Source organism: Alligator mississippiensis, chromosome 1, assembly GCF_030867095.1.
Source record: "Alligator mississippiensis isolate rAllMis1 chromosome 1, rAllMis1, whole genome shotgun sequence".
NCBI classification, from domain to species: Eukaryota; Metazoa; Chordata; order Crocodylia; family Alligatoridae; genus Alligator; species Alligator mississippiensis.
This window is the reverse complement of record NC_081824.1, coordinates 177,924,353-177,941,929: the sequence shown is the minus strand read 5'-3', so window position 1 is coordinate 177,941,929 and position 17,577 is coordinate 177,924,353. Positions and strand designations below refer to the sequence as shown.

General features: G+C 43.2%; 1 protein-coding gene across 1 annotated transcript in view; it reads left to right on the top strand.

Annotated features, from left to right (window-relative positions):
- Positions 1-17,577, top strand: part of LOC132243267 (calpain-13-like) — a 35,235-nt gene that overhangs the window by 12,361 nt on the left and 5,297 nt on the right. Inside the window, exons 6-12 of the mRNA XM_059724240.1 lie at positions 1,043-1,100; positions 2,679-2,746; positions 5,521-5,589; positions 7,282-7,360; positions 10,678-10,794; positions 15,522-15,574; positions 16,607-16,659. Of these exons, the coding sequence (XP_059580223.1) occupies positions 1,043-1,100; positions 2,679-2,746; positions 5,521-5,589; positions 7,282-7,360; positions 10,678-10,794; positions 15,522-15,574; positions 16,607-16,633 (471 nt within the window). The 3' untranslated portion in view covers positions 16,634-16,659. The remainder of the gene's footprint in view (positions 1-1,042; positions 1,101-2,678; positions 2,747-5,520; positions 5,590-7,281; positions 7,361-10,677; positions 10,795-15,521; positions 15,575-16,606; positions 16,660-17,577) is intronic.

The following is a 17,577-nucleotide window of genomic DNA, read 5'->3' as shown; positions in this document are numbered from 1 at the left end:
AGGGTGAAAAATACAGCTTTTGCCCCAACTGCATGATGGTAATAGCAGCTGCAACCAGCAGTCATTGCTGTTTCTGTGTGTAGCAGCCTCCCTGGGTACCCAGCCATGTTTTTATGCTGCTGTCTATGCAGCTTGAGATCATCAGCAGACTATTTGCAGATCTAAACATTGTCTTTCTTACTGGAAAGGCCAATAACCCCGTGTAAGTCACAAAACAGAGGACAATAATCTTACTCTTTCTCCAGTAGCCTGGTGGTGAGGTCATTTGCCCTGCAAGGAGGAAGCCCCCTTCAGCCAGAGAGGCTTTGCACCTACCTAAGATAGTACCATAACCACCAGACCAGGGACTTACATATTGAAAGTGTCATTCTCCACCTCTGATATTTAAATTGGTCCACTGAGCACCCAAAAGGAGAAGATGTATGGGGACAGGAGGAAAGTGTCTTTGGAAGTGTGCCTTGCTTGTCATATCTTCTCTTGGCTATCAGTGGACCAGTGTCAACAGGAGAGCACTCCTGAAACTGCCTAGCCCATGGCTTGCTTGCTAGCTACAATGTACCACAGAGAAATAGCTAAAAAAGAAACCCCTCCAGCAAGGACTGGGAGTGAGAACCTGAGTCCTCCAGGCTACGGGCAAGTGCCCTAATCACAAGGTTTCCAGGCTAAAAGTAGGTGGTTTCTTTGTCAACCTTCCCTGAAATAAGTGGTGTTAGCCTGCCAAAAGAGGATTGGATGTGGATCTTAAACCCTCCAAAGCTGCTTATCTATATGAAAATGGGGAGGTTACTTCTCCACTCTGCCTTGTGGCAATAATATTCAGAAAGCACTTTGAGATGCTTGCATTGGCAATGCTGATTATTGTTCTACAAAGAAAAGAAAATGGTTCAGAGATCCCAATTTGTCCACCCAATTTGCAGCTGTATCACTCCACTAACCAATGGAGTTACTTCTGATTTCTAGTGAGTGAGGAAAAGAAATCAGGGTCAAGGTGAGAAATAAGGAGACCCAGTGCTTATGAAGGCTCTTGTTTGTTCTGCCTTAGGGTTCAGATATCAATGCCTCACAGCTGCAAAGAATTCTAAATGAAGTGCTCCTGAAAGGTAAACCACTTTGGGGTCTACTTTGTGTTCATTGTGTTTCCTTATTCTTGGTCTACTGTCAGAGTGAGGGCTTCATGCTAACTCGGATGGTCTTAAGCAAATGCCCACTCTGGTTGAGAGAACTGTTTTATCCAGAAGAACTGAAAACTCTCCACTGGGATTCCCTTTGTGCTCAAGAGTTATTTTAGAAAAAGTATGATCACATGAAGGGAAAACACACAGCAAAATAGTTTTACAACCCAAACCAGATTCCCATAACATACCCCAGTCATTATGGTCACAGAGATTAGCACATGTTGCATCTTCACCACCCTTCCTATGAGGATCCTTGGGGTTTTGAGCCCAGAACTTTGGAACCAGCCACAGGAGCCCAGGCACCTGGCCAGCCCCCAACCCCAGCTGGAACCATTGGGAACCAACAAACACCTGACTCGAGGGCTATAAATCCTTCCACTTGTTGCAGGCCCTTGTCCCAGCAACAGCCTTATTTAGTGCAGTTGTTTATGACACTCCTGACTTCAGTTAAATCTTGTTACTGCCTTGAATCTCCTGGCCTCAATTGTTTGCTCTGGCCATGACCCTCTCTTGACATCCTGGAACTGGGACTGATACCTAGTGCTGACCTTCTTTTCCATTCTGGTATACCCCTAATCATTAAGACTGACTGCCTATGCCCCAGTCAACTCTTACATTCTTGTTCTAACCCTTAGTGTCTAAATAGTGCTATAATGGCCTCTCCATTCAAGAACATCAATCAATCAAGATTACAATCAAGGATATCCCCCTTATTCCTGCCCTGGGTCCCATACAGATCCATCCCTTACCCACCTGCAGCCTGTCCTGCTGTTTTAGCTCTTGGACCTCACACAGCTGTACTGAGGTCCTCTTACTATGAGGCTGCAGTGCCTCTGCTAGCTAGTCCTTACACCACTTTTCCAGTGGCCCTCCACCATGCCTCAAAGCCCTGACATCCCTGTTTTATTTTACTCCTAACCTTCTCACACAGCCCTGGTCTGTCACCTCAGACTTGACTTCAACTCTCCCTTGTCAAAGTCTGATCTTGGTCTTCCCCATTCCCCAGGCTGTTCCACCTGCCAGCAACTAAACATTTGACATAGTATATGACTAAGTCCCCAAACAAGGGATCAATGCAATCATTTACACAAGGAATCCAACATGTAGAATTCATTCATCTGGTCTAAATAGTTTTTTTTCTGTAGCTTTAGCTTATTTGTTCTTTATTTCTAATGAGAAATTATTCCATCTGTAAAGAGGGAAAAGGGGAGCACCAGCATTGTGTGGAACCTAGGTAAACTGTGGGCCCATTTGAGAGATGTGACACAGCCCCTTCAGGGAACATGCAATTCTAATTGCAACTCCTCCTGCTGTTTCAGAGCCTGTGCCAAATCCTGGGGGTGACATGGATTCTCCATTCAATCCTAACAGTGACACGTGCAATCGCACTGGCAGAAAGTAAAGAGTTAACTCCATCATGTACCATTGCTTTTCTTAATGCTTTCAGGCAGCCCTCTTAGTCTAGCCATCTGATCTCTTTTTGTTTTATCAATTCTTATATAGATCAAACAGCCGGCCCAGAAGGACGATTCAGCTTCGATTCATGCAGAGGCATTTTAGCTCTGATGGATGTATCCTTTCAGCAAAAGCAATAAACTACCCCTGCACTGCCCATCCTTGCCTTGAGTTATGGCTGAGCTGAGCCTCTCATTGTGAGAACTTGCAAGTAAATATTTTCCATGATTTCCAGTAACTAACATTCCCACAGTATGTTTGTGATGCACCCTTGCTCTGCATCTCCCTGATGATAGTGTGGTTGGGGTGGGGGCATATTCCTCTCTCTCATTACTTCAGAATATGTTACTAATAATTACATTGCCCTTGTCTTCAGAGCTCTCAGTGATTAATATGCCATGGCTCCCAACTTTAAAAACATCTATTGGCTCCCATGCAAAAACCTTTGGATTTGGCAAGGCCCACTCCATAGCTAGCACTCATGGGCAGATCCAGGATTTACTAAAGGTGGGGGGGAGGGGGCAGCATATTGCCCCTCACACCATGTGGGGGTGGGGGCAAAGCATGACCATAGCCCCTGGGATAGCAGGAAGCCAGGCAGAGAGCAGGCACATGAAGGCTAGGGACCCACCCACTGCCACCACTGCTACTCTCCCTGGCTGACCCAGGCACCCAAGAGGTGCTTCTGCATCACTTCAGCAGGGAGCTGTGGGGAGAAGCGATGCTGAGGGCAGCAGCGATAGCACTCAGATTCCTCCTTCCAGTGCCTGCTCCCTGCCTAACCAACCCCATCCCCAGAGTGTCCCTCGGCCCCAGAAGGAGGAATCTGTATGCTACTGCTACTGTCCCCAGCTAAATCCAGCTCCCTGCACAGCTGCTCCTTGCAACCTGTGTCTAGAGTAGGGCAGGAGGAGCTCTGGGGCTCCTCCTGTGCCTGTGCCAGCCAGGAACAGTGGCAGTGACACAAGGTGGGTTCCTTCTTCTGGTACCTGCTCCCAGCCAGTGAGGGACATGGGGAGGGGAAGCAGCAGAGAGCAGGTACAGGAAGAAGAAACCCGCCCATTACTGCTGCTCTCCCCTGCCAAACCCGGCACCCCACACACCCTGCAGCTGGAGCAGGGCAGGAGTGGCTCAAGCTTCACCTGTGCCACTGTGGGTCATTTGGCGACAGTGGTGGCAGAAGGGGGTGTGACTGCACTGGTGCACCTCTCATCCCCTACCCCCATCTGCCCTTGCTAGCACTCTTCCTGTCCACCTTTCCTTCAAGGCTGCAAGCTTGGCTTGTCTATAAACTGTTGATTCAAGGCCACTGCTTTAAGTATATTGTGACAACAATTAAGCTATGATTTCTGCTGGCCACTCAAGCCCTGGCCAGTGTCTGAGGTGAGACACTGTGTCACTCTGGAGTCACATGAAGATGCTTGGCACACCATTCTTCCTTTGGTATGTGCCTTTTCTATTTAGATGGATCACGCAGTCTTTTTACTGTTAACAAGACAACATTGGAAATACATTGCTGGCCCTTGTAGAACAAGAAGGTTCCTTGATGAAAACATAAATTCTCCCCTGTGCATTCTCTCTCTTGCTGTCTCCTTTTTTTCTGGGCCTTGGAATAACTCTGAGACACTGCCAGACCATTTCAGATTGCCAGAAAATGAATAAAAATGACCAGCAGCTCCTCTCTTTCTTCCCAGCTTTTGTGTATCTGTCTGGAGAGAGACACAGGGAGACTTTTCTGTTGCTATATCCCTCACTGCCTAAGTGGTCATTGTGAATTCACGGCATGTGCAGGGAGATGACACAGCCACTCTTTGCCCCACTATTCCATTTTTATTCAAGACAGATTTTTCATTCACTAAGTTGCTGTATAACCCATATACAGTGTGACCCTACTGGCCTTTTAAAGACAGGAACAGCTGCACTAGCTAAGTTTTGTGGCAGCAGCAAACACCCACTCTCATTTCGCTGGAGCTCAGTTCAGCTTTAAGAGAGCTTGGGCAGCCACTGACACCTTAAGTGAAGTGCTGTGCTAGCAGGGGGGTGGCAGCTTGAGGAAGCCTTTATCTGCAGAGGACTGAGGCAGGCAGGATACCTCCAGCAGTACTAGAAGCAGACTCACGCCAGAGTAGCTGCTGTGCTTCCTTTATGGAGCTACTGTGAGCACTCTTCAAGGCCAACTTAGAACTGCTAAGCAGGGTGCAAAGGAGACTAGGTCCATGGGCTCTTCTCTCACAATTAAGAGTGACCCCTTGAGGTGTCTGGTTCTGCTTGTGAGTGATATGACTACTATATATCTTATGTTCATAAAGCTCCCCCCCTCCCTATCTTAGGAAATGAATAGCACAAAGGCTTCCTGAATGTTGGCTACAGGGCTGGTGATGCTTCCTGGTGCTCTCTTCTACCCTAGTGCATGCTAGTGTGAAAGCAACAAAACCTTGGCCAGGGTGATGCCCTGTAGACAGCATGCACAGAGCTGCTGTGCTTACCCACTGAACCTCACAGAAGTGGCAGAACCACACTAAAGCAACATTTGTTCCTGCCCAGATGCAGCTGCATTTCAGTGGGCTCATGTGTTTGAATGGATTTGTAACTTGAGGATCATACTCTGAAATGAAACGCAATTAAAAAAATATAAGATATTCATTGATTTTTAGTATGAGTGAAAGAAGGTCTAGAATACACAAAATAAGTGAACTTCAATTCGAAAGGTAACTAAGAATCTTTAAGCTGCATAGTGCTTTGCTTTCCTCAGTTTAAAATAGCAAAGCAACAGAGATCATTTCTTTCATCCCTCTTTGGTGGTGAAAGCTGTGTCCAAAATGTCATTTCGGGAGAAGCAGGATTTCAGTTAGCTTCCAGTAAAGGATTAATCTTTAACCTACATATGCAGCTCAGTTCGAATGGAAGACTCACCCTGCAAGAGTTCAAGAACCTTTGGAAATGTCTTGCTAAGTATAAGGTACATCTGAACTGTCAGTGATCCATGTTCTCTGCCACTGTACTATTGTATTTTTAATTAGTGGGATCCCAACATGCTCAGAAATCAAAATATTGTTGGGGGAAAAAATTGCAAAGGCTGTGCAGCTTAGTAGATCAAATGCCAGCTTTATCATTTAAGAAAGGGAGGAAGCTCCAAATACTGGATGCAGAGCTGTATGTCAGAAGGTCTAAGTGGTAAGAGCAACTGAGCCAACAAATTAGGCAGCAGGCATTGAGGACCGTGTTTGGCCCCACATTTCTACTGAGGAGTAGGCCCGGTGTTCAGTGTGATAACAGCTGTTCACACATAGCTGGTTGGGAAATTTTTAGCACGTTCTTTTGTTGGGAAAATGCCAGTGCAGTCAACTCAAACTTTTTGTGGAAGCATACCAGATTAGAAGACATTTTCTTTGGAGAAGACTTTACAGCTTATAGATAGAAGATAGAATTTCTGGTAAGAAATGAAGACTGTATACATTGCCCCACAATAGCCAGGTGGTCAGGAACCCCACCTAGGAAGCAGAAGATGGTTCAAGTCCCCTGATCAGAGTCAGACAAAGCAGGGTATTGAACATGGGTTTCCTCATGTCTTGTGTAAGTGCCATAACTACCTGGGTAGTCTTTTTCTGGGAAAAAAACCTCACGCTGTGTGTTTTTTCCCAGAATAAAAATCTTGAAAGCATTCTACTTCGTCCTGATGCAGAATGATAAACAGGTTTGTGGAATGAGAAAGCAGCCTGCTGCCCAATTCTTCCTGTCTTCTCTCTTGAGATGGTTTGTGGCCATCTCAGCTCTGTCCTCACCTTTTATAAATGAATATGGCTTCATTGAAAACAGAGCTACACCCAATTATACCAGGTGAGGATATACTCCTTAGAACAGTGGTTTTCAACCTTTTTTTCATTTGTGGACCCCTAAAAAATTGTGAATGGAGGTGTAGACCCCTTTGGAAATTTCATATGGAAGTGCAGACCCCTTTGAATTGTAACTGTGAGTATTCACATACTTTTGACTGATCATAGTCATCTTTCACAGACTCAGACATAGTCAAGGGGTCTGTGGACCATAGGTTGAAAACCACTTCCACAGACCACAGGTTGAAAACTACTGCCTTAGAATAATGATGTGTCCTGGGAAATGTTACCCCACCCAATGACACAGCAATACTTGAATTCAGTAACTGCTTTTTCAGTTGAGTCATTATTAATGGGCTGCTTTTTTTGGCAGAGGAGATATAAATGAAAGGGTCACACCTATGTGAATACTCAGAACTGCTCATGCAGTAGCCCACTAAAATGCCTTAATTAGTTTGGATGTCCCACTGCTAATCACTGCTTGCCTTTTTTCCAGTTACATCTCACCTCATCTCTGTCCATCAGATCAGGCCACTATCACTTAACAAGCTGGAATAGGAGAAGGCTCCGCCAACTGCGTGCCTATGAAGGCCAAGGGAGCTCCACAAGTGTTGGGAGCAAGGATATCCCAGCTGTTTTTTCTGGACATAGGTCTTTTCCACTGCTGTTCGTCCAGTATAACACTGCACTGAGTTTCCATCAAGTCCGTTCAGCAAAGTGACAGTCAGATAGCACAATAGTTCATAGCAAATAATTGGGGAGTTGTCATCAGATTAAATTACAAACAAACCAAACACCGTTTTACAATGTTTTCCCAGGACTTCTTCAAGAGAGAAGCTCGAAGCCTTTTGGGACTCCTTGATGCTTCAGACTTGAGGAATGCAGTGCAGGCAGTAGGTAGGTTTAACTGTATGAAACTTTTCCCAGTCTGTTGACACCCAAAATATGGGAAGGATGAAGCTGGGATGGGGGGAGAGGGGTTAGGAGAGAAGGGATAAAGAAATGAAAAGTAGGAGGAGGGTGGTGGGAATTGTCTGGAAGCTCTTGTTAGTCAGATGTAGTACTTTCATTCTGGTTTTGGTATAGGTTTGAGATCTGTATGGAAAAACAACATAATGACCAGCATCCACATCTCTGTCTAACCAAACCAAAAAGATAATTTCACAAGGAAGCTCTTTCCCCAGCTGCTAGCTCTGCTGTACTAGGATTGAATGAAGCATTGTTGAACTGACTGCTGGTGATGGACATCTGCCCTGGGGCAGGAAGGCCAAGGATCAAAGAGACCAAGGAGCGAAGTAGGCCTGGAGACTAAATTATCCTTTGACTCACAAAGAAGTGGCCTCTCTAGGTTAGGCTAAAATACATGGCAAGGGGGAAAGGAGCAAGTAACCTATGTTAGTTCATTCATTTGATCTCTCCTGGGCTCTGAATCATTCTTTAGGAGAAAGCTACATTGATAGACCTTTTAGTTAGTTTGCACTGACCTCTGTTGGCTAGACTTATCTTCAGATTTTAAGCAAGCACACTGGTTTCTGTCATGTGGCTGAATTCTTCTAGCTGAATCCTCTTACTGAGGACTTTGTACATCACACAGGAAACTACTCTCCTATAACACTGCATTAGCAGTATTTCCATATAGTTAAATAGCTATTTCAGCTGCACTACCCTCTTTTAATTTCCTTTTACCCCATGGGGAACTTTGTAGAAAAAGTAATCAATGAAGGTCACAAAACTAGTGGATTTTTTTTTCAGAAGGGAGATAAGGAAGGTAAAACATGGCCTCTAGAGACGAAAATTCCCTAAGGGGCTATGGGCAAGAGGCTATAGGGTCTTTTATCTGGAACATATCACTAATATGCCAAATAGTAAAGGAAGCAGCAAGAATGATATCATAATAAAGGCACTAGAGTGTAAAATATGGAGGAGAATTGCATGTGGTGCAGTCCTTCCAGCGCAAACAGTACAGATACAGAATGGATAGAAAGGGGAATAAACGTAAATGGCAAATTCAACACATTTTCCCCTATAAGAAGTTTTTAAGGGAAGAGTACAAACAGCACCTTGCTTCTTCCTCTACTGTGCAGCACAGGCCAAACTCTTGTAGGCCTGAGGGAAGTGCCTCCCTTAAGTTTTTGTAAAGGTGGGAGCAATCAGATCTACAGGGCCTCCTTAAGCCTGCAAGCAGCCCCGGTATATCCAGGTAGCAACCCCTGTTGCTAAATACGGGAGAGGGTTCAGCATGTGTTGAAGTGTTTGAAGGCTACGTGTATACAGCTAGGTATATGCTTACTTTTAATTAGGGCATTAATGATTAAAAGATAATAATAATGGTCTGGGTCCTTCACTGATACGAATCAACCTTGCTTCACTGACTGCAATGCTGCCTGGCACCAGGTGAAGATCTCTCTCTCTCTCCCTCTCTTTCTCTCTTTACATATATATATATACACACATTTAAGAGCTAGCTATAAGCATCAAAATGTTTGGAAAGCTACACATCACATTACAATAGCTTCACATCCAGCAATTAAAAAGCTGCCCTCTTAAAGCTTAAGTAAAACCAGCCAAGGTGATTTGACCATGAAAGCAGAGAAAGAGGAAGGGGTAAAGAGTAGAAGAAAGCTATACATAAGGCCAGAAGTAGATATACTGGAACATGCCCTTGGAGTCAGAAGCTTTTAAAGATTCTTTTCACATTGGGAGCAAGGAGAGCCTGACAGAAATGGATAGCAGGGGAAATGAGCTACAAGCCCCTGAACTGACCACACGAAACTCCAGACCACTTGTTTAGTTACAGATGTGACTATGGGATCCTTCGATGTTGTCTTGAGGAAAGATTCCAACATACCTCCTTGAGTCCAAGCTATCTGGATAGTAGGCAGACCTTCTGTTTCAAAGCGCTTCATCCAGCATGCTTCACTGCCTGAAAAGGATTAACAAAAGAGATGAGATGATTCTTGCCAGAGTGGATTAAAAAGCTCCCCATGCAACTAGGTTACATAAGAGGAAAATATTTTTGTGTTTATTTAACATGAAGGCAAGCTATGACATTTCCTTTTAGTATAAATTTACTTAAAATGTGCTAGTATAAACTTGTTACATGCTATTGCAATAAAATATTAAGCAGTATATTTTTGCTGATACAGAAAAATCAAACCACTGAACTCCTAGGAGTCACTGACTAAGCACTAAAACCAGGGCTGATGGTGGTAAGGATTGTTTCTGGGGGAGGCGTGGAGGTGGGGGATTTATACTAAACCAGCTTCTGACAGCAGTGGCTGCTGCAGCAGATGCAGAGTATTTTCTTCTTTTCTGCTTATTCAACTGGTTCAGGTAGATGACCAGTTCATTTAAGTTGATAAACCCATTGGGAGTTGAAAAAGCAGGAAAGTGTGCTTTCCTCTTCCATTCTATGACTAAAATTAGGTTTGACAGGGCGAGATCTACTAATGCTAAAGCCTTGAAGGACATGGAGACCATAGATCAGAACACTGCTTTCAGTTCCTCTGCACAGATACTACTTTTAATAAAGCAATTTAAAATGTTAACCATGTTTACCTAAAAACTAATTGTTTTAATGTATCCAGCCTATTTAAGTTAGCTTTAACTAATGGAAATGCAATTTAAGATTGCTATTTGACACATTTTTAATTAAATTCCAGTTTTCATCCAAACAGAGCTTGACAGCTATTGAATAAAAATTAATTGTCCAGTAAAAAATAGAAATGCACCATTCGCTATTCTCTAACATTATAGAAGACATACAAATTAAGAATCAAATAAGTGTGTTCAGCTATATAACTGCTTGAGTAAATGTACATAGATACAGCACTCTTGGTTAGGAAAAAAGGTGACAGATTTATTGTAAATTCTATATTTGTGAACATATTTTAATGCCTACCAACCAGTGAGAATCAATCTATCCTCCTTCTTCTTCATGAAAATAAAAAAGTACAAATGAAAAAGAAGATTAAAGTTGATGATTAAAATCAAGGCTTCTTGCTTGCTGATTTAAACCATGATAAAAATTGGCTATTTATATCACTTTGATTCAAATCAATCCACTCCAGTTCTTGCTCCTACAATACAAGGCTGCGGTGATCTCCAGATATGGGAATGGGAAGGACCTATCTAATACCACTTGTAGAGAATGGCTGGACCCTGGGATGTCCAGTGGCCACCATTTTCACTGTCTTCTCCACTTCTTTTTGTAGACATCACTGCTACTGAGCAGCTCCTCCACCTCATGGCTCTGAGATATGGCAACTCCTCCCGGAAAATCAACTTCCCTGATTTTGTGTGTTGCATGATCCGGCTTGAAACAATGGCAAGTAAGTCAAACCCCTACCCGGATAGAGTCTGACAGGGCTCCCGCATGACTTTTTACACATCAGCACATGTATTAGGAATATCCTTAGCACTGCAGCTGAAGACCAATCAACACAAAGGAACAGTCCAGGCAGTGTAGGAAGTTCTCCTATGGAGAAACTAATAGCTAGAGAGAGCTAGCTACTTACAGAAGTGATTCTCAAGCAGGGTGCTGCACAATATTAGCACAGTTAGGTGTGCAAACACCCACATGTGATTCACAAGATAAATCCAAAGTTTTCAAATAGCAATCCACAGTGTCAAAAACACTTTGACCTGTTGTGGTCTTCCTGAGGTCCTTGACACAAAAGAATTGCTTTATTATTTTTCTGCAGTCAAAAATGAGTGAAAGCTAAGAGCTAGTATTTTTGAGGGTACCTGGGGTATAACAAAGAGTGCCTTGAGTCTAAATAAAGTGAGGGGTATCCCTGACAAAGAGTGAACCTGCCATAATGCAGGGGCTGGACTTGAGGTTCTGGGCAACTGAATCAATTAATCTGACCCAGGGACAGATTCCCACCCAATGGTTTCATGTGTTGAGGTAGTTATCCCATAAATAAGCAGTTCAGCAGTGGAAGAAATCAATTGGTTGGGATCACTATGGGCACCTTCCCTTTGAGGCTTTGCAAGATATTTGCTTTTCCTACGAGTGGCTCCATCAGCAAATACTGACCATGAGGTACACTATTACAGCACATTTACTGGCTGCTCTGGCTCTGTCATGTCCTGGAGCATCTGAATCCCTTTGGTGTGTGACCCCCATCAAGATTTGGACCTGTGGTATAAAGGATGTTGCATGCAGTTTATTGTGCTGCTGCCATGAGCCCTCCCATCCCAATCAGAGCTGGGGGGGGGGAAGCCTGTGATCCACCCCATTTACCATGAGCCTGTGACCTAACTATGTCAAAAGTCCTACCACTTCCAACCTAAAAGATAGCTCAAAGCCTTGCCCATTCCCTAACCTTAATTCTAATTCTTACCCTAGCCTGGGCTGCTCCAAGTGCCCCATACCCAGGCCCAGGCTGAGAACCAGAATCTGAGCACAACAGCTACCTTGGAGAGCCCCCAGGCTCTATTGCTAAACCTAGCCACAAGATCCCTAACTGTGGGACTGTTACAGTGCCCTCCGTAGCAAAGGAAACTTTCCAGCCCCAAGCCTGACCACTGCTGGGAACACTCCCCACTGTAACTTGGGGTAGGAGGCCTAGGATCCACTCTGCTAACCATGAGCCTGGATCACCCTACATACCTATGCCATAATCGTAGCTCCAGGGGTCCTAACCCCAACTAGAAAGAGAGCCCAAAACCTTGCCTATTCTCTAATTCAGACCCTAACTTTCCATTGTTGGAATCACGTAGGCCTGGTTCTACAGGCTTCCAGGGAGGGGACCCTTTAAATAAACTGGGTCTTAAGTTTGCCTGTATTAGCTGGACTAAGGACTGTATTAGTTAGCATTTATGTTCCAATCAACCTTTTGCCTTCTGGCCTGCAATAGAACTATATTTGGAGTGATGGGTTTGGAGAAGACCAAGCTGTATTTTGGGGAGGACCACATCAACTACATGAGAGGAAGGAGGAAACAGGGCACCTTTGTGCCATAGAAGAGGCTTATTGTAGTGCTTAGGAGGCAGAGCTTGAGTACCAATCACAGAAAGCTGAATGGCAAGTACCAGAGCCCTGTTCTACCCAGGTAGTTTCCATTGATCTCAGTGATAATTATTTCTACACTCAATATCCTGGCAGCATGGAATAGAGACTGACAAGGCTGTTGCAGAGTTGAAGACAGGAATAGATCTAGGGGGACTGTGGGTGGTACAGCCACTTGTCTTCTCCATTTTCCCCTGCAACTGAATTTGGGGTTAGGCAAGGGATAGGAGCAAATAGTACCAGTAGCATTCATCTCCTGGGTTCCCAAGCTGTGCCAGCATATCCTCTGGCAGCAATGCTAATGAGCTAGTGTGTTCAGAGAGATCACTGTCCACGCACTGCAAAGCCAAAGTGAGTGCATATGGGGATGCACACCCCCACCACTCACACACATCAAGCCATCTATGAGTAAAGGTCCCCTTTGTCAATTTGATGCTCTTGGGCTTATCAGAGAAGAGTGACACAGTCAGCACATCGTTTGAGACTCTCCCATTTTAATGCTTTTTCTCATTAAGAAACAGAACCCTTAAAAGCCCTGCCTTTCCAGGATGATTTATATCTTCTTCATTTCATAGCTGGAAGTTCTTACAGCAAGAGAAATATCCAGTTTTGTGTCTTTTTCTAATAAAAATGGTTTAATAAAAAACCTCTTGCACAGTAAGTGCCAATATAAAGACAACTCCTTAAAATCCATTTTGAAAGGAATCACTAAAAGTTTCATTGCTGTCCATAATGAATACCTAAAATGCACTCCAGTCTTTCAATTATCATTTTACACAAAGTTTAATGTATCATACATTCTTTTTTCAAACACTTCAAATTACTGTGAATAAGAATTTTTTTCAGGAGACGATAACTGCCAAATAAGTATAAAAGACAGTCCAATTTTATGAGTATGTGAATAAAGAAGAGAAGATAAAATTTGCCCCATTAAATCATTATTCTTCAGATAACGAGCAATGAAACCTAAACCAAAACCAGCTTCCACTTTGCTGATCAAATTTGAAATGGAAGTAGAGAAGCACTGCAATGTATTATTTCTCTCCAGAATCAGGTAGCATTGGTGCTTCATGTGAGGAGGAAGAGGCTTACTCCTAAATACAACCATATCAGGGAAGCTGCTTACGGGGGACTGCTACCCAACCACATGGAAAAGGCAGTGTAATACCACTTATGCAGGCCTCTCTGATCTTTCTATATAACTTTCTTTAACTCAGGGTTCGTTAGTACAGACAGTTCCTATTAGGTAGCTCTGAACCAAAACAGGGTCTCAATAACAGAGATTCCACAAATGTTGTATGCCAAATATGTTCTTGTGATAAAGCATCCTAGTATTAGGATGTATCAGGGCTGTTCGACTGGTGGTCTGCAAGCTCCATCTGGGCCACAAGAGGTGAATGCGTGGCCTGCAAGATTCTTCCTAACTGCTACTCCTCCCCTTGCTCCTGCTGTTGTGGTAGTCAGGGTCTCTGGGGCAAGGAGTAAGCCCAGAGATCCCACCACCTGCCCAATGTTAAAGGGGGAGCTTATGCTGCCTGCACAGTGCATCGTGAAGGGGGTTTGCACTGCTCATGTGGTGTGGCAAGGGGCATGTGGTGTGGGGGGCTTCGCTTGCCCACATAGCATGCACTCTTAGTCTTGCAACCATGGTGGCCTGTGGTCCTCAGAAGTTGCACAGCGCTGGATTATGAAATTAGGAAGAACTTTCTAAAATTTTACTTGTTGCAATTTAAATCCATTATTTCTTGTTCTAATCCCAGTGGACACAGAACAAGTGGTCACCCTCCTCTTTATAACAACCCTATTTGTATCTGAAGACTTAACAAAGCCTCTCTCAGTCTTCTCTTCTCGAAGCAAAATGGTCCTGATTCCTCTACCTCGTCCTATGTGTCGTGTTTGCTAGAACCCTGTTCATTTTTGTTGCCCTCCTCTGGGCTCTTTCTAATTTGTTCGTGTTTCTTGAAATGTACTGCTTTAAAAGGGCACTAGTGAGGCCTCCCTAGTGCTGAACTGGACTGGAGGGATGATTTACAGGCTGTAAACTTGTTCCCTAACCTTGGATCTTCCAATGAGGCTTGAGCTCTGAGATTTAAAAAAAAAATGTTTACATTAGATCTGATGAGAACTGGATAAAATGTATCTTTGTCTCCAAAGAAGATGGACCTAGACTGTTCTCAGTGGTGGCAGGTGACAGAGGAGCAATGGTCTCAAGTTGCAGCAAGAGAAGTTTAGGTTAGAAATGAGGAAAAACTCTCACTAGGAGAGCAGTAAAGCACTGGAACAGGTTACCCAGAAAAGTTGTGCAGCCTCCATCCTTGGAGGTTTTTAAGACTCAGCTAGACAAAGCCTTGGCTGGGATGATCCTGGCCTAGACCTCCTGAGGTCCCTCCCAGCCCTAACTTCCTATGATTCTGTGATTTGCTTGGACCAAGTTTTGAAGCTTCCTGTAAAACAAAATATAGTTCATGACTGAAGTGTTCCATTCTGATTTGAGGTCCCTAGTTTTACATTTGCTTATAACAAGTTTCAGAGAGAAAAATAAAATCAAAATCTTCCATTTTGACCTTATCAATGTAGTTTGATTTTTTTTCCCTAGATGAAATTTTTCTGAAATGGAAACACTCCCAGGACATGAAACATTTAGATGAATCAGGATTTTCTCACAGAAAAGTTTTCCGTCAGAAAGTTTTCAGCCAGTTCTAATTTCAACAGCTAGATAAATGAGAACAGCGTTTCACAATTGCTCTCCTCAGGATAAATTTCCAGGGCTTATTAATGACAGCATGCAAGTGACATTTCAGGTCATACAGTGATCACTAGCTGCCAGTAAATGAATGTGAGGAAGAAAAAATTCGCTTTGCAGTGACAGACTTTTCATAGGTTTCCTGTGTCTCTGGAAGTCTTCAGGCATCAATGAGCATGGGGAACAAAAAAGTGGAGTGGATGAAACTGGTTCAATTCCATATCAGAATTGCAACAGCTTTGCTTTCCATGTGTTTTAAGCTCCTCCTAACAGTCTAAAGCTTTCTTTGTTCTCTCTAGAGGTATTTTATAACTTAACTGAGGATGGAAGAATTTATTTCAATGAAACACAGGTGAGAAGCACTCATGTTCATTGTGCTCTTTGCTGTCTTTTGCCACAAATTCTTTTCTTCCCATGATCTAAAATTAAATCTTTATTAGTGCCTGTTTTCTCCAAAGTAACATGGAAAAGAATAGCATAAAGATTGTGGTTACATTTTCTTAGAGAGAGTAACTGTACAATAAGGATGAAACCCTTACCTAACCAACCTGGAGTCAATGGCAAAACTGCACCCCACTGAAAGCCTACAGTAAAGCCCTAGATGTCCAGCTATCAGGACTATTAGTTTAGGATTAGTAACATGCCTGGGTTTGAAGAAGGGAAAAGAAAATAGATTTTAAACAGCCTGAGGGATAGATAGTCCAAGGAGGCTGTACCAATCTTATCACCTGATCTTTAAATTAAAAAATAAATCACCTAACACACTGCACCTTACCATAGTCTTTGGGGCTACGAGTGAAGAATTCTGTATGTTTTTTTCCTCAAAGATAGTGCCCAACTCCTGTTTGAACTATTGCGTGTAGCTTGTAGCATGATTTTTGTTTTATTATATCAACATTCAACACTATGCACAGCTAAGACACATGTCTCAGCAGAGGGTCTCAGCCTTTACCATGTTGTCCACGATATGAGTTGTCCAAAATATGATCTTGTCACACTATTCTTTCATTCCCTCGTGGTGATACAGACCACCTCCCCTACAACAGCCTCAATGGAGCTATCAGAATTACTTCCCATTTGGAAAATCTTTTTGTGTAACTTTACTACAGGAAACAGAGAGGAGTCCACATCCCCTGTCAAGCCTATCCATGCCCCACAGCATACAGAAAATATACAGAATATATAGAAAATACAAAAACAACCCCAAAACAAACATACATCATTCTTTACTTGTAGGTTCAAAGACTATGGTAAGGTACAGTGTGTTAGGTGATTTATTTTAGAATGAAAATGGCTGTGGTCGTTTTTAAGTGATAAGTGATGTTGGCTGATTAAATTTACTATAACTATTTAAATCCTTTTTGTTTGTTTTTTATTCTTTCAGTGGCTGATTTTTATCATGTACTGCTAAAGCAGTGGCACACTACAGAACTGTTGGTAAGGAATCATCTAAATACTCTGCGTTCATATATATGTATGTATAAAACGGTGGAAAAAGTTTCTCTGCAACTTGCTGTGACAAACTTATGCGAGTTACATGCCAACACATGACACACCACCATAATCCAACATAGTGGTGGAGTGTGCTGTGATCACAGGCAATTTGTGGCAGAAAGAAAACAAGCTGGGTTAGAGCTTAAAGAAAAAGGACTAGGAGCATCCAGAAGCCTCCTGGGTTTCTGTCACAGCTGAGCCACTAACTCACTGTGTGACCTTCGGCAAAGTCACTTGATTTTCTTATCAACCCAGCTGGAAAATTGAGTTAAAAAGTAGGAACTTTGCTGAAACCCAGAGGCTGCATCCAGATGAGTCTTCCTGGAACATATATATATATATATATATATATATATATATATATATAATGAGTGATGTTAAGAGAGATTCTGCGATGCACTTCCTCCTGCCTCTTGGTTACCCTTGTACTGTACTTAGAAGCCAAAAATGTAAATAATACATAGGGATTTAGCCCTGGTTCTGGATCCTCCCTGCTTACATAGCCCCTAGCTTGTCCCACTGTCTAGGGTGTGGAATTCATCTGAACTTTATGCTGTGGAGCTGTGCTGTTGCCTAAAGGCTTGGGGTCTGATGCTGCATGGTAATGAACACCTCACTGAAGTGAGCAGAAATCATGAGTACACCAAGTGTAGAAAATCAAAATCTCATTCCTTCAAGGTGCCAGGGCCAAAGTCTTAACGATCCCAGTTGCACAGCAAAATATATCTTCTGCCTAGGACACCCCAGAAGCAGCCAAGCTAAGCAGATGTTAGGTACAGGAAGCAGCCTCTGCAGGGTATTTATGTACAGAGCGGCCTTAGAGAAAATGCCACCCTGGGCAAACTTATATTTTGGCGCCTG